Source organism: Peromyscus californicus, unplaced genomic scaffold (assembly GCF_007827085.1).
Source record: "Peromyscus californicus insignis strain IS unplaced genomic scaffold, ASM782708v3 Scaffold_13__1_contigs__length_99412109, whole genome shotgun sequence".
In the NCBI taxonomy this organism is placed as follows: Eukaryota; Metazoa; Chordata; class Mammalia; order Rodentia; family Cricetidae; genus Peromyscus; species Peromyscus californicus.
Genome location: NW_026294424.1, coordinates 14,615,927 through 14,639,872, shown reverse-complemented (window position 1 = coordinate 14,639,872; position 23,946 = coordinate 14,615,927). Strand labels below are relative to the sequence as shown.

The following is a 23,946-nucleotide window of genomic DNA, read 5'->3' as shown; positions in this document are numbered from 1 at the left end:
GACAAATATAGGTGGTCATCTGTGTAATAGAGCCGGAAAGGCCTTGCCAGATAACTATGTCTGAATTTCTGACCTGCCCAAGTTAACACTTGGGTCCTGTGGTGTAGTTAATAGTATTGGAGCGATGGACTTGACACAAGGTGCAAACCTTGTTCAAATAGCACTGTGTGACACTATTTTTGGGTAGACTTGAACAATCATGCACCTTTGACCTTTGACATGCACTGGACACAAGGGTGCATGAAACTTCATCAAGCCTGAAGAGAAAGTCCAGTATCCCAACAGCATGGCCTCTATGAATCTGATCAGCCCTTGGCTTTCATAAACAAGACCTTTTCTTATCACTTGGAGCATGTCAGTTCAGTAAATATATTTTAGCATCCATTCCATGCCCAGCAAAGTACAAATTCCCACCAACATAAAGACCTGGTTTCAAGAACATTGTGGGTCTAGAGAAAGAGACAGTCGTGTGAATGAACAACGTGAGTACCAGCATCCCAAGGCACCGAGAGGGTGGATTCCAGGTCATACTTCCCATTGCATGACCCACAGCACTCCATGTTTTCTCACAACACCCTTTGGCATCATTGCCAGCACCAGCAGAACTTTCTCACCGAGCTTTGGAAGGTTGAAGCAAATCTTTGGGAGCAATGGCATTCTGGAGAAGAAAAGTCCTTGAGTAAGGACATTGAGGCCCACTCTTGAACAATATTCTGGTGTGGCTTAACTGACCCTAGAGTGAGTCAGCTGTAGAGCTATCATAGTTGTGGCCCTACAAGAACCACTCTACTCACACCTCCGAACATCCCAGCTGGCCTCAGTGTGTGTCATCTCTGATGTGCTTGCTCTGTGATGTACACACACACACACACACACACACACACACACACACACACACACACACAAAAACTATGTGAAAAAATGTCTAAATTCTTTATTCTACGGGAACTATGTTCTTATCTCCAACAGATTCAGCTGATGAAGTAGCATATAGGAATTCATGTGACTAAATTCCCTCATTTCTACTCAAGGATCTATTCCCTGAAAAATCTTTTGTAGGTCAAATGTGGGTGATCATTCACTAAAGCCAATACTTCCTAGCCTCACAATTCAGAGCTCAGATTTGTTTATATTTATGGTTATGTGTGTGTGTGTAAATATTTCTGGGGAGACTTGAACAAGCATCTACCCACCCCAGATTGGGAACCCATAACAGACCAAAGCAAGAGTGTCGTCGAAGTCCAATATAGTGAATCAATTAATTTTATTTGAGTTACATATAGGAGCAGAAATGATTCAAAGGTATCACCAAAGCCTCCAACACATCAGCTGCCCAGAGAGCTCTTAGAAATCGGGGAAATGCGCCAGGCAGTGGTGTTGTACACCTTTAATCCCAGCACCAGGAAGGAAGAGGCAGGTGGATCTCTGTGAGTTCAAGGCCAGCCTGGTCTACAGATTGAGTTCCAAGACAGCCAGGGCTATACAGAGAAACCCTGTCTCAAAAAAACAAAAAATAAAAGTGTGTGTGTGTGTGTGTGTGTGTGTGTGTGTGTGTGTGTATGTATAAAACAAATATATATAATATAATACAGTAAATATATAATATATTATATAACACACATATTTTATTTATTTATATATATATGGTATGAGTGTTTTGTCTGCATATATGTATGTGCATCATGTATGGCCTGGTGCCCATGGAGGTCCAAAGGGGGCATTGGATCCCCTGAAACTGGAGTTATGGACAATTGTGAACAGCCATGTGGGTTCTGGGAACCAAACCTGGGTCTTTTTTAAGAGCAGCAAATGCTCTTAACTGCTGAGCCATCTCTCCAGCCCTTGTATTATTCTTTTAGGCAGGGTCTCTCACTGAACCTGAGGCCTGCTGTTTTGGCTAAGTCAACTGACCAGAAAGTCCCCAGCATCCCCCAGTGTCTGTCCCCCAAAGCTGGAGTTACAAGCATGTGAGGCCATGCCTAGGTTTTATGTGGGAGCTAGGGATTTGAACTCAGGTCCTTTTGCTTTCACAGAAAGCATTCTTACCCACTGAGCCATCTCCCCAGCCCACAGTGGAGACTTTTGTTCATAGGTTTGTTCTCTTTATGTGCTATGACACTTTAACCAAGAGATTAAACACATATTCATGATTTTCCATTTCCATGTACGTGTTCATTAGCATTGTGAATGCTGTCTACTATCGGTGGCTGTGGAAGAGGGGCTGGGTTACAACAATGGCAACATGGGGGATAAAATGGTTGTTTTTTACTTCCTAGGTGGTTGTTACACTGGGAACCACATCTTGCTGCTCCTTTGACAATCTCCTAGAAGTAGGACCCATCTGTAAGTATCTGATTCAATTTTCTTTTTTAAAAGTATTCTTAGCCGGGCAGTGGTGGCACATGCCTTTCATTTCAGCACTCGGGAGGTAGAGCCAGGTGGGTCTCTGTGAGTTCGAGGCCAGCCTGGTCTACAGAGAGAGATCTAGGACAGGCACCAAAACTACACAGAGAAACCCTGTCTCAAAACCCCCCCACCCAAAAAAAAGTATTCTTTACATGGAGGGGTCGGGTTTAGCCAACCTTTCACTTTGAGCCGTGCGCCTCATCATTAATTCTAATCATCATGATTTGCATGCCTTGTCTTATATTTACAATAACGTAACCCCATTGACTTAAATTCCACAGACTCAGAGTTTGAGCTAATTACACACAGCTGAACTTAATAATACCAACATACTATTGGAAAGGGAGAAAATGTCCAAGTACTTTATGGGAATATAATGTTTAGGATATGGTAGCCCTGTTAAGGAAACTAAGCTCATCAACTTTTGGGGCAATTAACCCAACATGAAGGTCCTGTGTGTGCATGACATTCACATGGCCTGAGTTGTTTGAATCCAGTCTTTTTTTTTTTTTTTTTTTTTTTTTTTTGGTTTTTCGAGACAGGGTTTCTCTGTGTAGCTTTGCGCCTTTCCTGTAGACCAGGCTGGCCTCGAACTCACAGAGATCCGCCTGCCTCTGCCTCCCGAGTGCTGGGATTAAAGGCGTGCGCCACCACTGCCCGGCCCTTGAATCCAGTCTTTTGTCATGCCTCTTTTTTTTTTTTTTTTTTGGTTTTTGGTTTTTGATTTTTGAAGACAGAGTTTCTCTGTGTAGCCTTGACTGTCCTAGAACTCACTCTGTAGACCAGGCTGGCCTTGAACATAGAGATCCGCCTGCCTCTGCCTCCCGAGTGCTGGGATTAAAGGCATGCGCCACCCCTGACACATTTTTAATTTTTTTTAAAGAAAGTAAATTATTGTAAACCAGATGGTGTTGGCGTATGCCTTTAATCCCAGCATTAAGAAGGCAGAGGCAGGCAGATCTCTGAGTTTGAGGCCAGCCTGGTCTACAGAGCGAGTTCCAGGACAACCAGATATACATAGAGGAACTCTGTCTTGAAAAACCAAACAATAAATAAATAAATAAATAAAATGAATAAATAAAAGACAAGATTGTGGTGTGTAGTAACATTTTCAGTGAGGGTAAACACCAGTTAGGATGGCGTGGCTACATCCTGGGTGTGCACAAGCACACTCTGCCATGCTTTCCTAATGACCACCTTACGGAATGATACATTTCTCAGACTGCCCTTCATTAAGCAGCATGCGGCTGTTCGTATTGATCTAGCAAATCAATACTTTCAAGCTAAACTTGTGCAGAGAATGCTCCATTTCAGATCATTTCCAGGCCTCGTGCTCTGTCCCTTGCTCCCTCAATCAGGACATTTTGCCTTCCTCATTGAGACTAGAATTCTGTGTTCGTTGCAAAAATGAATAAATGCCTGTGTTTTCTAAAGTTTCACCTTTAATGTGAGCACTGGGAACTCAGCAGGCCTTGGAACTGTTTCTAAGGCACCAAGGATATATCAGCCCATGAAACTCACTCTTCCCTGTCCCTCGGGGATGTGAAGGCTCGGGTGGAGCTGTCCCTAGCAAGCTCTCTGACCTCAGTCCTTTGACTTGTGCCAGACATCACGACACCTGCTTGGCATTTGGCTTCATTGCTGGTCTGTGTGGGCCAAGCACGTTTCCCACCTCTCCTAACCCCTGGTTTGCTTGCCGTCTCTTCTCGGGAATGAGCTCTTCTCCCCTGGGTCACTGTTCCCTGGCTAGCAGGAGAGGCAGTGGAGGTGGTGCTACAGGCATGCTGGCGTGGCGGTGGTGGGGGCTGGCCAGGGCCTTCAGCAGCAGAGGAGCTTATAGCTTACAGCTGCATGTCTTAAATCTGACCTTCATTTTCCCCTATCTAAAAATTGGAAAGAAAAACGCCTCTCATAATGGGAAAACAGTATTTCCTTCACAGTGCAGCTCAGGGGAGTTCATGCAGACATTTGGGCTGTAGGAAAGACATGGACTACGTGTAGTACTTGCTTGTACTGCCAGGACCGTGAGGCTAATCACCAACCATGAGAAGTGGGGTGGACACAGCCTTGCCATTCACTCAGGATTTGGCCCCACCTGTTGTGAGCGATGGCACAGCTGTGATTATTACTGGCCAAAGACAGGCACACACAGCGGGCTGAGAACTGAACTATCTGGCCATCTCCAGCTATGGCTGTACTGTGGGCCTCGTTAGCTGCAGACCTTCGCAAACTCAGCCAAGCCAGTCGAAGTCCTCTGACTCAGATGTCAGGCCAAGGACTGAATGTCCTGGCCAACAGCCGGCTGATGTCATTCCCCAGGGCTATCGGATTTAAAGCACTGGAGTCTTCTGCCAGCTTGAGCCTACACGGCTGCTATCCCTGAACTCAATCTGGCTCCCCACAGGAGCAGGAAGATGACAGCCAGCAGGTGGCCCCTGCCATTAATGCTCACAGTGCTAGATGATTACAGCTCAGGCTGCCCTGCTGGCCTGCAGCTCCCTCTATCAGGGAGTTCTGGTGCTGTGGGTAGAGCCTGAGACATGCTTTGCTGTTTGGGTTCAATCCCAGAGATTGCTCTTGGGACAATGTTGGGGGTGTTGACAGGCCAACACCAAACTCTTTCATGCATGGCCAATGTTCATACTTGAGGGCAATATTACTAACCAGTGGTAGTGTCTTAGAGTTAAAACCTTTGTAACCCACTGTCTCTTTATTTAGCTATCATCAATTAGCATGCTTTACCACCAAGCACTGTGTTCTGAGCTGGCCTTATCCTATTGATTAAAATAACCTAGTCGTAACAACACAGAGGTCTTCACTCACCATCTCTCAGAAGATAACTTTCTTCCAGTTTCTGCTTCAAGAAACTCAGGCTCTGTTTGGTCCCCTTGAAAATGGCACACCAGAGAGGATGAGGACATTAGTCCACTTGGATGAATCAATTGCCATAGGAGACATCAATTAAGAAGAGGTTAGGTTATGGCAGATGGATAGATGGCAGTCTTAGAAGCTGGTTACACATATGGGGACACTGAGGAAGGGGTCTGGCTGAGCAAGGTAGGCAGTCTCAGGGAACAGGGAGGGGAGGAATGTATTACAGCCTGCCACAGCTTCATCCTGAGGGCCAGAGGGGCTATGCACCATGGCCAGCCTGGCCTGGTTTCTGCATACTGAGGTAGTCCCTTAGAAAATCGTTTGGAGGAGGAGGAGGCCAAGGGCTGCAGAAATCAAAGGTGGTGTGGTCTCAGTGGTAATGTTCCTGGCATGTGTAACTCCCTATATCTAACTGTTGTGTGTTCATGCTGCATCCACATAATTCCTACATGTGCTGGAAGACCTGGATGATGGGGCTGGTATCAGTTAAACATGGACGATACAGAACATCTGGCTGTGTCAACCCCATCTCACTTCCTCATAGGTCTAAGAGAAGCCCATAGAGAGATGACAACAACAACTTCTTCTTCTTCTTCTTCTTCTTCTTCTTCTTCTTCTTCTTCTTCTTCTTCTTCTTCTTCTTCTTCTTCTTCTTTTCTTCTTCTTCTTCTTTTCTTCTTCTTCTTCTTCTTCTTCTTCTTCTTCTTCTTCTTCTTCTTCTTCTTTTTCTTTTTCTTCCTCCTCCTCCTCCTCCTCTTCCTCCTCCATGCCTGAAGAGGGCATCAGATCCCACTACAGATGGTTGTGAGCCACCATGGGGCTGCTGGGAATTAAACTCAAGACCTCTAGAAGAGCAGTCAGTGCTCTTAACGCTGAGCCATCTCAACAGCCCCATATAGAAGCTCCTAAGGAGCATTGTAAGTTATCTTTTGTTGGAGTTTGGGACTAATCCAAGTCAAAGAAGACAGTCTCCACAAGGCGTTCTTGAGTCTGAGGACGTCTTTTCAGACACTTGCTACAGCTTCAGGACTCCTCAAACTCCTTTAGATATTATAACCTGCTAGAAGACTCAAAACTTCCTGAGAACAAGCTCACAAGGATGGTTGAAGATAGGGATTAAAATCAGCCAAGGAGACACATATAACAGAGTTTTGAAGAGCGAGCATACAGGGTTTCTGGTTGTCTCTGAGGAGTCATGAGGGTATGAACTGCTCTAGTTATAATGTGCAACCATGTGCACTGGGTCAAGACATTTCCCTACCAGGCAAGCTCTTTTAATGCTTTACTGTCTGTTTTTGTGAGGACTTAGTTCTACTCAGCCTCTCCTGGAAGCCCAGCTAGTACCTTTAAAGAACAACTTCTCCAGAAGTCAAAACTGCTGTGTCATTGCCCAGCCGCTCCATCGTAAATTATAGGATCGGAATGTCTAGGCCAAAGCCCCAGGCCAAAAAAAAAAAAAAGAGGTCCATAGGTCTTCTCTTAGGAACCAGAGCAGAAATTGGATCTTTTACAGGTAAACTTGATTTTTTAGTAGAGATTATTTGGTGCTCCATTGGGTCTTTTCTTACCTACTGAACCAGGTTTGTTGGTGAAGGTACCTGAAGCATTCTAGAGTGGCCTTAGCTGTTGCCCACTTAGCTGTTGAGACTCAGACTGAACTGTCTCTTATCTGGGTGCTATGAAACAGGCTCTGAGACACTCAGGGGTGCAGCTGAATGGCCTACTTTCTTTTCAAGGTTTCATTGACTTACCCAGCATGCCTTTCTCTCTAGGGTAGAGGATATGGGAGGAGCAACAAAGGGATGAGAGAGAAAGGGCACCTACATGCCCTTCCAGACCCCTACCTTCCCAAGCCATGGCATGAGTGTTTCTTACCGTGGGCCCATGAAGACTTTCTAGCTTGTTTTGTCTTACTCCTTCATTCAACATCCTGAACTGAACATGAACAGTGGCATCTGTGGAACTCTGTTAGAGGACTTGAGCTAAAAAAACAAATTCTATGGATAGAAGTCTATGTGGGACCCCAAGCAGCACACATAGAAAACATGGAGTCACCTTGTTTTAGTCCATTTGGGGTGCTCCACAAAACACCACAGACCCCAGAGGCTCATAAAACAACAGGAATTCATTATTTACATTTCTGGTGTGTGGAAACGCAGGATCAAGGCACTAGGGGATTTGATTCCTGGAGAGAACTCATACCTGGCTAATGGGTGGCGCCTTCTATGTGCACTCACACGGTAGAAGATACAAGCAGTCTTTCTGGTGTCTCCTTTATAAGGGTGTTAACTGAATGCTACCATGATAATCTGGTCACTTCCCAAAGGTAATATCCTCAGCTTGATTTAATGGACATTCAAATTACAGCTTGTCTTATCTTACAAAGGAGTATAGAGTTCTTCAGGCCTCACAGTTAATCTGAGTGATGGCTGGATGGCCATTCATCATGATCCTGCTGTTCCCTGGGGGAGAGTCTTGTGTTATTATAAGGCTTTGTCTCTTGCTTCATCCAATTGGGGTCATGTGAGCAGCTGCTGAGACTGACATGTTCACTCTTGCTTCCGATGACTTGGGTTTCTCTTTGCACCTTGGTTTTTTAACATGGTGTCCTGGAATAGCGATATCCACAAGCTTGTGTTTCATCTGACCTTGATTTCCTAAGAGTCTTAGTTTGAAGAATAAACTGAAACAAAGCTTTGGAATGACTTTTACATTTTTATCAGCAGAGTTCAGAATGACTCATTTTTCCTCTCAGCACACACATTAATGGCCATCATGTATGAAAAATCTGTGGTGGATCCACCCTTCTGTACAAATATAAGACACCAGTATCTTGGCCTATACAGGGATGGGTGCCTGTTATCCTCTCTGTAGCCTCAACCTTTAGGTCTTAGCCACCTCATGACTATACTTGGTGACTGGGCTATTTCTCATGTTGTATGAGTTTTCCTAGAAAGATACAAAGCATTACTCATCTCAGACAGGAAACCAATGAAAGACCAAATTAACAATTCCACAAAAGTCCAACTTGGTGAACCATTTACTTTATTTACAGGAGTTTGGGTGCTGGGTTACTCACAGGAATGACTCAAGGGTAGTTACACCACTGAAAAGCCCACACGAGCCTGGGTGATATCTCAAAGAATCTGCATCCTGGAACTTCCTGTAGAACTTGTAGGCAGCACTGCTGGCCAGTCTCCTTTCCCTAGTATCCATACACACACACACACACACACACACACACACACACACACGTAAAATATGGAATATATATATTTAATTTTAATATTTAATATATATATTTAATTATATATATATATATAATTTGGGGGAGGAGGTCTTATAAATCTTACAAGTTTTAGGAACTTCCTGAGACCTGTAAGATTTGTTTTCTTCCTGAGTCTTAAGAGGCCTCTCTCTGGGATGGAATGTTTCAATTTATATGAAATTGCTATACAACAATGAAAATCAATTTTTTTCTTTTCTTTTCCTTTCTTTCCTTCCTTCCTTCTCTCTCTCTCTCTCTCTCTCTCTCTCTCTCTCTCTCTCTCTCTCTCCCTCCCATTCTGTTTGTTTGTTTTGGTTTTTCTGTGTGACAGCCCTGGCTGTCCTGGAACTTGCTTTGTAGACTAGGCTGGCCTCGAACTCACAGAGATCCACCTGTCTCTGCCTCCTGAGTGTTTGGATTAAAGGTGTGCAGTACTATGCCTAGCCTCAAAAATGAATGTTTTTTCACTGACTTCTAAGTGATAGGATAGGCAAAGTAGGTGTATTATCTAGTGTACACTTAAAGCTTCATTTCCCTATGAAAGAATGAAGTTTAGGCTAGGTGGATACAGGCAGACATCAGCAGAGCCGTGAGCCAGGATACATACATATTGAGGGAATGTGCTTGCAGAGAAGGCTCTCTCATTCCCAAACAAAGTAAGGTGAGAAAGCTATCTTTAAGGTAGTTATGTGTGGTTGGACTGAAGGTTAGTGTTGACTGTTAATTTGATGGGACCTAGAATCGCTAGGAGACAAGCCTCCAGGCACACCTGTACCGTTATTTAGGTTAGGTTAGCCTCTGGCCAGACCTCTGGAGGATTATCTGGATAAGGTTGATTGAGGTGGAAATACCCACCCTAAAAGTGGTAACACAATTCACTGGGTCTAGGGACCTGTACTGCATAAAAGTAGAAAGCCAGCTGAGAACAAGTATTGGTCATTTTCTGTGGCTTGCCCATGGACTCAACAGGATGACCTGCTTCAGAAACCTGCTGTATGAACTACCCTACCTTGAACTGTGAACCACGGAAGCCCATTCTCCCTTAAGTTGCTTTTGTTATGGTATTTTATCATAACAACAGGAAAAGTGACTGATTCAGAGAGGAAACATATGCTAGACTCTAGACAGGCATTTCTTGCTCCACATGAGATGGGGGTGTGCCCAGGTGTGATCTCACCATTTGCTTCTGACCATTAGGCAACCTGGAGGGTGTGTGGCTACACATTGATGCTGCATATGCCGGCAGTGCCTTTATCTGTCCTGAGTTCAGGTATCTTCTGAATGGTGTGGAGGTGAGTATGCCTTAAGCTGTTCAATAAGGCCTTTATTTTGACTTTCTTTGCACTGGGAACCAAGCCCAGGGGCCTCCTGTATATCTGGCAAGTACTCTGCCACTGAGCAACAGAGCTACCCCAAGATCATTAAAAAAAAAACCAAACCAAACCCAAACTCAATGTGTTATCAGTGAAGTCTCCTTTTGTAAGAATTGGACACCCCAACTCTTACTGCTTGGGTTTCTTTCAGCAAACTACTTTCTAGCCAATTGCAATGGTTATTAGAAATTACATCTCCTCAGGGAGCTGGGGAAATGAATCAGTGATTACGAGTACGTACTGTTCTTGCAGAGGACTTGAGTTTGATTTCCAGTATTTACTCCCATAACTGCAATTCTAGGAGATTTGATGACTCTAACCTGTGCACACCTGCATTCACGTGTATACATCCCATGCCCCCATACATAATTTTTAAAAATGAAAACTAGCTTAATAAAAAACATGACACTTCCTTAGGACAGGGGCTGAGGACTCCAGTCATGCAGTCTGTCTTTTGAAGCGTTCCTGAAACTGACAGCTAGTTTTCAGTTCCTACAAATCCTAGACAGAGCTGTGCAGTGTAGGTTAGATGTGTCCACAGAAAGCTATGGAAAAATATTTCTGAGCAAAATGAAATTTCTATGCATTCCAGTCAAACAATAATTCAAAATGTCAACCCGTAATTCCCTCCAATCTGGCTTAACGTGTTTTTCACATTCTTCTCGTATACCTGAGCAAGACGGTCACATTAGTCAGTATTCCATAGAAAGTAACCAATGAATTTACGTGTCCCATGGACTCTTCTGAAAATTGCAAAATATATCCTATCGTGCCAAATGAAACTCTTCCTTGAGAAGTAGCTATCAAAACAGTTAGCCAGGACTCTTCTCTCCATAGAACTATGGAACACAAGTCAAAGCAGACTTAACGCAGATTTCACCAACAGCTTTCCAGACTCATGCAGAATTCCATCGACTAGGAAGCTATTCTAGCTGGCAACTAGCAGATTAATGTAAAGAGCCCCAAGAGGCCTTTTCTAGAAGTGTGTCCAAGGAAGGAGATCCTAAAATAGGGGGGTCAGTGCCTTAGCCAGGAAAGAATTGCTTTCTTCTTGGAAAAAGAGGTTTCTTGAGACCTTACCTTCTAAGGGAAGCAGGACCAGCAAGCGGGCTTTAGCATTACACTCCCAGATTGGACTCACCATGTGCCCTTGGGCAGTTCAGGTATCCTCTCCTCACATCATAAAATGGCTTTCCTGGTGATGAATCCTTTGTGAGGTGATCCTAAGGAGTGGCTGTGTTAATCGCACTTAAAGGATTTAAGAAGAGTGTGCTGCATAGGAGACTGAGCACGCATTAGATGCTTTCATTATTTTCCACCAGCGCTTGAAGAAACTCCCTCTCCACCTCTTTCTGCTTGCATGTCAGGCTCGCCAATCAATTTTCTAATTACTATTTTGAATTCTCATAAGACTGTAGTAACAGAAAAGCGAACGTCAAAGGTATGGAATACAAATTGTCCCATCTTTGAAGAGAATAATCTCCCCTTCTTTCTAATGAACGAAATAGCCCTGTGGTTTCTATCTGTACTGCGTTAATTCATTTGCATATGCAGTCACTAATTCCTTATTGTCTCAGCTGCGTTTATTTACTCACTTATGCAGTCAGTAATTCCTTATGGAGTGTTTCTTACATGCTAAACTTAGGTCCATTCTAGGAAGTAGAAAGAGGTCAAAATTACTAAGTACTGAGGGTTTGCGTTAACATGTGGAAAGTTCTGATACTGCGATTCTGATGCCAAACCCCTTAATGTTCCATAGCTAGTTTTGTGGGTATTTGGGTCTCAGAAATGAACACTAATCTCAATGGTGTGTGGACATTTCTAATCCAAACTCCAACGTCCAAAATCAGAAACTTTCCACTTTCCAAGCACTTATATTATGCCAAAGTGGCAAATTCCATATCATGAAACTTTATTTCATACATAGAACTTTTAAAAAACACTGAGTAAAATTACCTCCAAGCTGTAATCTTTGAACATTTATATTTCATGTTTAGGTTTGGGTCCAACGGCTAATTTATTTCACTCTGCATGTGCAAATACTTTTAAACATAAAGAAGCGTTTTAGACAAGGAACACCCCACCCATTTGTCCTAGTGGAGGGAAGAAGGGCCAAGGTCTCCTTCCCCGTAGTCAGGCCTAGGCTGGAGGCTGCTGAGTCCAGGTATCCGGTTTAGGGTTTCCTCATCTACCAGTGCTCTTCTCTGGCCTGAACTGACAACTCAAGAGTTTCACCTTTCACAGAGAGGTGCGGGACAGACAGACCACCACAGCGATGGGCACCGCAGCCAGATCCTATCAACAGCAGACAGCATTCACGGCACTCACAGGGACAAGGAGTCGCTGCAATTTTTCCTCCATTAGTGGTACCGCTCTCTCCTTGCCTGGCTGAGGGCTTGGCTGCTCCGTGGTCAGATAAGCGGCCGCAATATCCTGCTGTGGCCCGACCCTTGCAGATAAGGGCCGTCCTCTCTGTCAGCGGGAGGAAAATATCACTGTACCGTAATGAAAGAAGTTTAAACAGATCAGCCCCAGCGGAGGGAACTAATAAAATCCCCAGCAAACAATGCTCCTCTTTAGCCTTTTGTTTCCTTTTATCAACAAATGAAACTTGCTGTAATTTCCTGTCTCCTTCTCAAAATTACTTTTTCTGAAACCTGGGAGGAAATGAATCGGCACCTCCAGCTTGGGTCCATATGGAAGCTTGCTTGGCTGGCCCCATGTCTATCACTGACACCAATCAGGCCCCTTAGGACTTTGCTCCCTCCTCAGTGAGGGTCCCTGGAATTAAATAAAGAGGAGCAACCCCAAAGCCTTGGGAAGTTTGAAAAATGTCCCTTTAGGAAATCGGGCTAGACTGAGCCTCGCTTCCATCTAAATTGAGCTCTGAGGCCAAATCCCTGACATTCAGACGGACTCGGACTCGTTGCCACTCATCAGTCACATGGGAAGCCAGGGCCCGCATTTAGAAAAAGGCAGAAAGCAGCCTTTGTGAGGCTCTTGGATTTGTGAGTGCAGAGCTGAAACCCAGGAGCCCTCAGCTGCTGTTGGTAGTTGAAACCTATTTTCTCCCTGAAAACATGGTCGGTAAAGCTGCAGCTGTTATCTGATCCCCCAGCCAAGAAAGCTGTAACTGTCGGGAATTCAGTGAACTTACACATCATCTGTAAAACTGAAAAAGAAAACCCTTAGGTACATGGAAAGTACGATGTTGTTGCCATGCTGGCAAAAGAACCTTCAGTTAAATAAAAGAGGGAGTTTCTAATCACTGCCGATGAGTTATGAGACTTTTCTCTTTCTTGTCCTCGTGATTTTTACATATATTCTGAGAACTTTGCTAGTTCGGGAAGTTGAAGGAGCGACGTGCATAAAGTATTTGCAGACCCTATCTGTATTTTCTGGACATAGTACTTATAAATTAAATATTCTGGATTTCCAGTGTTTTGAGCTCTCCCATGGGGAATCTTGTGTGCTATTAGTGTGCGTAATGTAGAATGTGAACTTTTAGAATGCACAGGCTCTTGCTTTATCCCTAAGGAGCTGTGACTAAACTGTTTTCTTTTTGTTATTCTTATTCCTCTGCAGTTTGCAGATTCCTTTAACTTTAATCCCCACAAGTGGCTTTTGGTGAATTTTGACTGCTCTGCCATGTGGTAAGTTTCTTTGTTGTTCAGATACTAGCTGCCCGCGGTGACCCTTGCTCTGCAGAGATGGAGGCCTACCTGCCAGAACACATCCAGGGCCTGGGTGAGAGCAGAAAAAACAAATCTAATCACTCAGCTCATCAGTCACTTCCATTTCAGAACCACTGCTGGAATTCTTGCTCAATCACACTCCGGCTGTAAACTTTTATCTAGAATGTATTGTTGCAACAGATTAGCTTGAGGGAAGAGTGGAGACAGCCGACCTGCCTTTTGACTTATCGCTCCTGAGCAGACAACAAATCTAAGGGGACTTCAGCACTTATATGTAATTATTTTGCTTCTGTGTATTTATCCTTAGCTTTATCGTCAGTCTCTCAGACTAACTCTAAGTTTAAACAATCTAAATGCTTAAAAGTACTTGCTAAAGACAAATAAAAGAACCATGTCTTTAAAAACACTCTGGAAAGTCTTAGCAACAGTGCAGTAATCATGTTGGCTATATTTAAGCAAGAAAAATAAGTTTAAAAATCAAATAATATTGTAGCACATAATGATGTTTTAAGAAATAATGTCTCAGGATGATGTAGGGACACTAGAAACTTGCTTTTAAAAAATAAAAAAAATCAGAGTGAGAAATTGATTACTCATAGAACCAGGGGGGAAGCCTTTGTTTGAATTTTGTGTAGTAGGTAAGGTTAATGTTTTCAATATGCTTGCTTTGCAAAATTCCTTAAAACAGGAAGGAGCACACCTCTCACTTGTTTTAAGTAGTGTCAGATCCCCCCGTTCACCAAATAATCAGTTTTTTCTAGCATATCTAGCAATAATTGTCTTTCTAGCATATCTGTAGTCCTTTAACTGCTATAAAAATTAAATTCATTTTTGTCACAGTCTTTTCACCTAAAATTTTAAAATTTTAATAATATTCTACAAATTTTATTTATTAATTTTAGTGTATGGTGCGTGTGTGTGTGTGTGTGTGTGTGTGTGTGTGTGTGTGTGTATACAGGCATGCACAAGCCTTGGAATGTGTGTAGAAGTCAGAGAGCAACACTCAGGAGTTGGCCCATTTCCTGCCATCTTGTGGGATCTGAGGGTTGAACTCAGGTTGCCGGACCTGTATGGGAGCACCTCTACCCATTGAGCTATCCTGCTTTCTGTCACTACAACAAAATACTGAAGAGAATCAACTTAAAAAGGAGACAAACATTTGGGTTTACAGTTTCAGAGATTTCAGTCTATGGTCAACAGGTTCCAATATCTGTGGCTTGTGGTGAGACATCATATCATGGAGGAAACACATGGGTGTAGAAACTGCTTGCTCCACAACCAGCCAAGACACCCAAGAGATAGGAAGGACCTGGTTCCTATGATTTCTTTAAAGAGCACAGCTTGACATTGGAAGATTTCCAACTCGGCCTCCTCTCTGGGAGGATCTATCAACTCCAAATATTGCCACAGGTTGGGGACCAGGCTCTTATGGACCTTTGGAGGTCCATTTATCCAAACCATCACAGGTGTGTTAGTAGATTCATGTTGCTCTAATGAAATACCACAGGCTCAGTAGATTACTAACAGAAATTTATTTCGCACAGTTGTGGAGGTTGAAAGTCTAAGATTAAGGCCACCCATGGTAGACTCAGTATGTCAGATTAGGGTGCATTTCCTCACAGACGATTCCTTCTTAATATGTCCACATGGAAGGGGTGAGAGAGTTGTCTAGGATCTTTTATAAGAGGTATTCAGTAATTCCATTAATTAAAATTGCACCACTGTGACCTAATAATCTTGAAGTCTTTTGACAACTCCTAATTACCTCAAGATTCAGACTCAACATTCAGAGAGCTGCTAAAAGAAAATTCATAGTTCAAATACAGTTGCATTTTAATCTGAGCATTATGAAATTAAAACAAGGACAAAATTATTTTATACTCTAGTGCTCTTAGCCATGGAGTGCCAGGAAATAAAATAATAACTGGTGTAAGTTTAAAAAAAACTAGATCGCCGGGCGGTGGTGGCGCACGCCTTTAATCCCAGCACTCGGGAGGCAGAGGCAGGCGGATCTTTGTGAGTTCGAGGCCAGCCTGGTCTAGAGAGCGAGATCCAGGAAAGGCGCAAAGCTGCACAGAGAAACCCTGTCTCGAAAAACCTAAAAAAAAAAAAAAAAAAAAAAAAAAAACTAGATCAAGTAGCCGGTGACCGTACATAAAATGTGGGTAATGGCGGCGTCAGCGTCTGTGATTAAGAGCCTGTCAGGGAAATGCTTGGGGAAAGACATTTGGGTGAGGAGTGTCCAGAGGGCCTGGGAGCTGACATGAGGAGGAAAAAGTGCCCAGGACCCCATGAATTGGCTCTTTCATTCACTGATAGATTATTTATGATAGGGAGGTCAGGAGAAGGCCCTTTGGGGAAGTGACATTTGACCAGACCTCTGAGTAGGGCAAGGACAGGCAGGGGCTGAAAAGTGGGTGCAAAGGCCCTGAGGTAGGGTGGACACAATGCCTAGCTCAGATTTGGTTGAAAGAGTTGCAGTTTATCTTGCTGGGAGATGGCTTTGAGTTTGTTTCAAATAAGCTACTACATTTTAAAACGGGTGGTTGGATAGACGACATGTGTTTCTTTTCAAAAATGTCATTCTCAGAGTTAGGGTGGGTGAGAGCTGAGCAGCCCTGGGCAGGGCACATGCTTCCAGGTTCAACACAGCCCTACTAGCCAGCAACCCCCGTCAAGCATGAGGCTCCCAGAAAAGCAAGGTTCACAGTTGCTCATGGCAGACCTTGCCTTGAAGAAGGGCTGTGGCAAGTTAGGTGCTGGCAACAGATTTTTGCCGAGAAGCAGCACACATCTGCGTTCTCAGGCTGCATGGACAGAATTCCTCTCCTCTTCTCTGGCCCTTGCTACAAGTGACAAAGGCCACAAACAGCCCCATGCCAGACATTCACTACAATCAGGGTGCTTTGAATAAGAATTTTACCTTCTGAGCATGCGGGCTTATTTCTCTAGCACTTCACAGCTTATCTCGGCCTCTCAATAGCTCTGCGGGTTAGGAATTGCCTCCCTGTTTTACAGGCAAGGAAGCTAGAGTTTAAGGCTTAATCCAGAAATACGTGGAGGCATGCACCTACGGTCTCAGCTCCTCAGGAAGTTGAGATAAGGGATTTACTTTAGGCCTGGAGTTTGAAACCAGCTTGTGCAACAAACCAGATTCCTTCAGAAAGAGAGATAAAGAGATAGGTAGAGCTGGGGGCGGTGGGGAGGGGGTTGTTTTTCTCTTGTGAAAGGGCACATAGTGATCTGTATCAGGGCTGGGGGACTGGTGTCTTCAAACGCAGGACCCAGTAAAGAGTAAGGCAGAATCCTGCACTTCGTGGCATGCCTTCTAAGAGCAGACACAGGAAACAGCACGTATTTCACAGACCCAGGCAGAGATGTGCACAGGGAGCCGAGTGGGGCCATTCATCATGTGCACAGAAGAAGCTGAAGAAAGAAAGAGGCTGTGTTTTGGTGAAGGGGGGCCAGACTTAGGCATCCATTCTGTTTCAACTTTCGTTCAAACAGTTATTGACTGTGTTTTCTCTCCGAGCACTACAAAAGGCCCTGAGTTTTAGCCCAGAAAGTACAGCCTAAAGGCAAAAGGTCACTAGCTAGACATAACATCCCCATCCTGTCTTTCTCTGCCCAGCTGCCTTCACCGAGGGGTTCTGTGGAGCATGCTGGGGGTGGGGGGTGCCCTCTGAATGTTTGCAGAGGGCTTTAGGGGAGGATGGCGCCTTGTACGGCGGTGACAGGGAGTTACTCAGATGATGAAATCCGAGAACTTTTTCAATGGTCTTTTGCACTGTCCTGAACATCTATCTGCTAAATAGAAAGAAATCTTTTGCTAGTCCTGATATCATTGCAGTAATGTGATCTGCCCTGTCAAAATAGAGCACAGGCAGTCAGGAGACCTGTAAACACACACCAGAGTTCTGAGGTGGCTGACCCTCAGACCCTGCAAAACGTGACACAGGTCAGCAGTCCCAAGTTAATCATTTTTTACAGATATGTTTTAAGATTTGACTAAAACAAGAAACAAATGTAGTTCGGTTTGGGGTGGGTTTTTTTTCTTTCTTTCTTTGTGCTCCGTTTGCAATCTTTAAAACAGGAGTGTCTCTCTTTTGTTTAATGAGATTTCGCCAACAGCTTGCCCAGAAGGTAACATAAACACTCTGGTTGACGTCTTTAAATATTGAAATGGACAGGAAAATGGAGGCCTCCTCACAAGCACAGTAAACACGTTTCTTAATGAATTCATTATTTTGTTCATACACTTTTTACCGTTCATTGGGTACTTTGACTCCTTCATATGGAAGAAAGTATGAGATGATCTGTTCAGACCTTAACATCCCTTTCAGATCAGAGCTGCAGAGAGGATCAGCAAAGCCAGATATTTGGTCACTATTCTGTCTAGTTAGAGAAAGGATTTGGGAACGAAGAATAAAAATTAAAGAAGGGCTGGAACCTAGCTCAGTGTCGGCTCCTCCCGTCAGTTTGCTGGAGGGCCTGGATTCATTCCCCAGCGCCATAAACGAGGAAGTAAAGAAAGCTGTGCACGGCGATCAGTTGTGGTAGACTGTAAAATAGTTGCAAATGCTTCGGAGATGTTAAAAACTAAGAGAGGAATATGATCAGGTCATGTCGAGAGCATCCACAACTCCACATACGCTCCTACAAAAACTTTTTCCGCCCCCCAAAACGGACTTAAGAATAAATAGAAAACTCGTACACTATGTCTGTAAAACAGTCAAATTCATTCCTTCTGCGGTCTGTGGGGGGGGGGGGAGCGGGGGGGAGGTGTCAGTCTAAGCACAAATGTAGTTCACAGGGAACAGCAAGTTTCTCTTATGTCATCAAGTTAGTCTCAGCTTCATTCCAAAAACAGGTGAGAAGCCCAGAAAGAAAAACACAGGATAACCCACAAACTCAAAAGTTTGAATTCTGAGTCAGACACGGTAAAACACAGTGATGCTTAACAAAATAGTTTAGTGGGCCAGAATGTTTGTATTCCAGATATGTGTGTGTTAGAACGTTGGAAGGTTTGAAAATGTCGTTTTTCATGTTCAAGAAAAACGAGAAACAGAGTCTTTCTCTCAGGTTCAGAACACACATTAGGTAAAATTCAATACCTCTGCAGGACAAAACCAAAGCCACGCGTCACTGTGCCCCACTCTAAGTTAGTATTTCTTTTTAAAGACTAATTTATTTTTTCGCTTGTTTATTTATTTAGTGTGTGTGTGTGTGTGTGTGTGTGTGTGTGTGTGTGTGTAACTTACATGCAGTGTCCAGCACAAGGCCTCTTAGTAGAAAGTAACCAGCCCCATCAATTATCACAAATGCAAATGAGGATCACAGTGATGGGCTTGTAGTGTGGCTATCTGTGTTAGAGCGCTTGCTTAGAATGAACGAGGCCCTGCACTTGATCACCAGTAGCAGAAAAGTAAAAAAAAAAAAAAAAAAAAAAATAGGGCTGAAATTAACACGCAGAAAGCCACAGTGAAAAGCTACCAATGGTTGGAAATCAAAGGTTCCATACAAAATGTGAAACCATGGAAGCCCGTAGAGTGTAGGGCCCAGTGTGGCGCTAACTGTCCAGCAAGGTGTGCTCCCTGAGTTGTTAGGGTCAGAGCCCTGGCAGCTCTTACAAGCTAGATTTGCCTACCTACTCTCAATATACCAATTAAGAGGCATAATAATGATAAATAGAAGAAAAAAAAAAGAAAGAAAAGAAGAGAAAGACTTCTTCAGTGCGGCCATGGTAGGAAGAGAAGCAAATAAAGAGGCCCAGCGACGCTTTCATCCACATTTTTTGGGTGCTGACATGGAAATCAGATTTAACTAAAGAGCAAAGGATGTGCATAACTAAGCAGTCCTGGTCAATGTGTGGTCTAGCCCATCATTACCCTGGCTCCACTGTCTCCTGCAAAAGTGGCCTGACAAGTCCTCAGAACTGGGTAAAACCTGTTTCTGGGAGACAAGTTACCCTCTGGCTGGCTCTGGCTTCCAGTCTTTTCCTTTTCCCCAGCATGAGATTCCTGGGGAAATTCCAATCGGGTTTTCTTAATAGTCTGATAGGCAAAGGGAGGGTGCAAATGACTCTTTAGGCTATCTTTATTCCCCCTGGGATTTAGAAGCCTTATCTTTTGTTCTCTCCTATCAGGGTGAAAAAGAGAACCGACTTAACAGGAGCCTTTAAAATGGACCCTATTTATCTGAAGCATAGTCACCAGGACTCAGGTGAGCAGGCCTGTCCACTTCTGCTGTTTGTCCAGGGTTTTGTTTTTTTGAGGGCGGCATCGGCAGTTTTACCAATTACCCTCACAATTCCTCCTGTGCTGTGCTGAGTGGAGGGCAGTGGCTGAATTTCTCTAGCAGAGGCTCCTTTTTACCCCTGAAGCATCAAGAGCCTGAGTTACACAAAGTGGGAACAAGGGCAGAAGCTCAGGACAGGTCCAGGCACATCTTCTAAGCCCGAAAACACTTATAATACTGACTCTGCTGATGTCTTTCTGAAAAAGATTTCCACAACATCCATCAATACCATGAAGAAGAAGAAGAAGAAAAAAAAAGAAGGAAAGGAAGAAAGCTGGGTAGAGAAGGAAAATATGAAGAAAAACTTAGGTAGGGCTGCTGCGCTAATGCACACTTCTGCGTTTGGTGGTCGATCTGTGTTCTGTGCCTGGCGCTGATGAAATGATAGTTAAGGAGACTCGGTGTCTGCACAGACTGATGAGGAAGAGGACAAGCATGCAGTGAGCCCGTAGTGTGAGCCTGCACACAGACGTCTCTCAGAAGCCATAGCAGGAAGCCCACAGTTCCAGGGGTGGCCTCTAATTTATCCATGTCCTTTCCAGAGACCACGGCAGAAAGCAGACACAATGAGGTGTTTGAGCCACGATGACTGTATAAGTGAGCCTCCTGTTACGACCATGAGATGCCTGAGGCACTTAACTCATATTTCTAGAGGCTCAATCCGAGATGGGGCAGCCCCATAGATTTGGGCCTTTGTTGAGAGAAGCAGATCATGGCAGGAGCATGTAGTTGTTGTGTGATGTTTTGATCACATTCTGACGCTCTCCAGACGGCCAATAAAATCTGCTTTGAATCAGAGGGCAGAGCTAGCAACTAGCTGACCAAAATTAACCGTATAGATTTTGGAGGACTGAGGACAGAAAGAGAGACACCGAAAGTAGTAGGGTGGAACTTAGAGAGCATCTGGGGCCTTTTGGATGGAGGAATGAGAGAGAGAGAGAGAGAGAGACAGAGACAGAGACAGAGAGAGAGACACAGAGAGAGACAGAGAAAGAGAGATCTCTGATCACTTCTCCACAGCTTCTCTTATCATTCAGTTTCTTACCCCAATATCTAACTCTTGAGTTTTTATTATTAAAGAATAATCAGATAAACACATCATGTAGTAAAACAAGTGCTCACATTGTGGCATATTCATAAGCCAGAGGTGGGGAGGAGAGGGGGAGAAAGGGAAGAGAAAACTGGTGGGCTATCATAATTTATTTTGAATGCACATCCCCAGTGATCTAAGAGCACCCCAATAGGCCCCACCTCTTAAGGCTCCAAATTATCTCCCAAAGGCACCACTGCAGACCAGGATCTACTGGAATTAAAGCAGGGCCTACAGTACTGACAGAGCTTTCTCTGGGACAAAGAGATGGGGGGTAGGGGGGGGAATTCTGCCAGTGCCTCATCAAACCCTGGTATATGCAGCTGAATTTTTACAAAACATGAAGTACTACATTCTATGTGCCTATTATCCTTCTTTGTAGGCCACAGCACCTGGTACAAAATCATGAGTCAATGTAGGCTTGGGTCTGAGGGGCACCAAGAGAGTGGAATTCCAGATTTCTCTGACAAGTAGTTCTACTCAACTGTGTTGCCATGGGTGATGACCTCAAATGTCTGATTGTCTTGTCTCTACGCCTCCTAGAGTTGGGATAACAGAAATGTGCCACCACACCCAGTTTATGATTCTGGGCATCAAATCCAGGCTTTCCTGCATGCTAGGTAAACACTCTACCAATTGAGCCTGCATCTGCAGCCTGAGATTTTTATGTAACAGAAAATGCCTACTTCTGCTGATGAAAGGGGGGGAATGATTGCTCTCATGAAGTAGGCTTTTCAGATATAATCTGTGTTAATAAAGACCTATTTTGCAAAGTAGAAAAGAGCCGATGCTGAACTAGATTTCCTAACTCAACCTTCCCAATGCAAATATGTCTGTATTAGTCACTTTTCTGTTACTGATATGATAAAATATCACGAACAAAAGCAACTTAGAAGGGAAAAGGGTTAATTTTGGCTTACAGTTCCAGTGGGATTAGAGTCTGTGATGGTGAGAAAAAGGCATGATTATAGGCAAGGCTCAACAGGAACTGAAAGCTAGCTGGTCACATTTTCATCCATACAGGAAGCAGAGTGAGTGAGAGCAGGAAGTGGGGCAAAGCTATAAACCCTCAAAGCCTGCCCCCCAGTGATGTACTCCCTCCAGCAAGGAAGGCTCTACCTCCCAAAGGTTCTTTTTTCTTTCTTTCTTTTCTTTTCTTTTCTTTTTTTTTTTTTTTTTTTTTTTTTTTTTTTTTTTTTTTTTTGGTTTTTTGAAACAGGGTTTCTCAATGTAGTTTTGGTGCCTGTCCTGGATCTGGCCTCGAACTCACAGAGATCCACCTGGCTCTGCCTCCGGAGTACTTGGATTAAAGGCATGTGCCATCACACTGGCCCAGAAGTTCTATAATCCCTCCAAACGCCACCGCCAGATGGGGACCAAGTGTTCAAATATATGAGCCCATGGGAGGCATTTGCCATTTAAACTACAATTGTCAATATATTGTATTTCTCACAGTTATAAGCATTGCCTGATTTTATTGCTTTAATGTTCCATTTAAAAACTGCCCACACCAAATTAAATTATGAGGGTTTAAAGATGTAGTAGGTATGTAAGACACATTAATTAGTCCACAATGTGTATACAGCCGTAGTTGGTCATTGCTTCTGCTAGCACTAAGTGATTGTACAGGGAGCTCAGGTGTTGAGGCCAGTCCTCACTCATCCCCAGTGAAACAGACTCACGACGAGGCAGATTTTCACTCCTGTTCTCCTCTAGCTCCAGAAGTGACCATGTCTAAATCCTTCTCCTCCAAGCCCACGGTTGTACCCTTTCACTGTGTCTCCTGCAATGAGGAAATGTTCTAATTCTGTGCAGTCCACACGGCAGCCACTAACCCACGGCGGGTGGATGACCCTTGATAGATGACTCATCTGGCAGAACTACCTTTTCAATTTCCTCTGGTTTCACACAACAACTTATTAAAGTAGCTGAATGCAGCCAGTGCTGCTCTATCAGATGGCTCAGACATACACACTCAAAGGAGGAAATGTCATCCATTCATTTTCACTTATGAGTCATGTAGTTATTACCAGGTACCTTGGGCCTTTGTGAGTCACTATCGGGTTATTTTTGACACCACGCCACTGCCATCGGGTTTGTTGAAGAGCTCCGTTGCTGGCAAGGTGTTCCAAAGAAAAGGTCAGAGTGTGGGATGGGAGTTGAGGACCCTGTATAAACTGCAAGCTCTGTCTCAGAGTTATTCAAAAGATAGGCTGAGACTGTTATGCATGTCCCCAACACTGCCGCTTTGATCCTAGTTGAAAAAAGACCTAGACATTCCTGAGGCCAGATGGAAGTCAAGTTAACGACTTTAGATGCCCTGTAAATAGAATGTGTACCCTCCTGTGCAGTGCATGTTGGGTATATTAGAAATAACCATGCTGCCGTGGCTGTTGCTTCAGGGACCCTTATAAGCTGTAGCATGCTTTGCCTGGCTTGTGTTCATGGAAGAGATTTCCAAGGTGCCTGACTCCCTATTTGTGCCCAACTGCACAGCATCTCAGCGCTTTCCCCTAGTCTCTCTGTCCAGGACACTCTAGAAACTCTGGTTTGTGACTCCTCACTTGGCCTTCTTCTTCACACTGTCCTGGGAACTAGGGTCCTAGGCACCAGAGGACACCAGAGTGCAAAACAGCCTTTTCATAACCAATGTGGGGACACTGAGTCCAGGATGAGGAGCTTGACTCAGAGTGTATTCATAGAGCCGCTGTTCTGTGCCAGATGCCAGCCAACATCCTTGAACATGGAGATGAAAACTGCGCCCCCCAACCCCCCCCCCCCGCGCGCGTGTGTGCGCACACGCACACACACACACTGCTTATTATTTGAATCATTTTCTGTATCACCAGCGCCATTAATAATTCAGCCTTCCAAATGTGTCCTGGCCATCCTGCTCTCAGGGACTTGCCTTGAATCTGTTACCTTGAATGAGCCACAAAAAAA

General features: G+C 44.1%; 1 protein-coding gene across 4 annotated transcripts in view; it reads left to right on the top strand.

The window, feature by feature from the left end:
• Ddc (dopa decarboxylase) overlaps nucleotides 1–23,946 on the top strand; it is an 80,970-nt gene that overhangs the window by 46,208 nt on the left and 10,816 nt on the right. For all 4 annotated transcript variants that reach the window (XM_052734524.1, XM_052734526.1, XM_052734525.1 and 1 more), the window contains 4 exons: nucleotides 2,277–2,343; nucleotides 9,746–9,840; nucleotides 13,507–13,574; nucleotides 19,762–19,838. In XM_052734524.1, coding sequence (XP_052590484.1) covers nucleotides 2,277–2,343; nucleotides 9,746–9,840; nucleotides 13,507–13,574; nucleotides 19,762–19,838 — 307 coding nt within the window. The remainder of the gene's footprint in view (nucleotides 1–2,276; nucleotides 2,344–9,745; nucleotides 9,841–13,506; nucleotides 13,575–19,761; nucleotides 19,839–23,946) is intronic.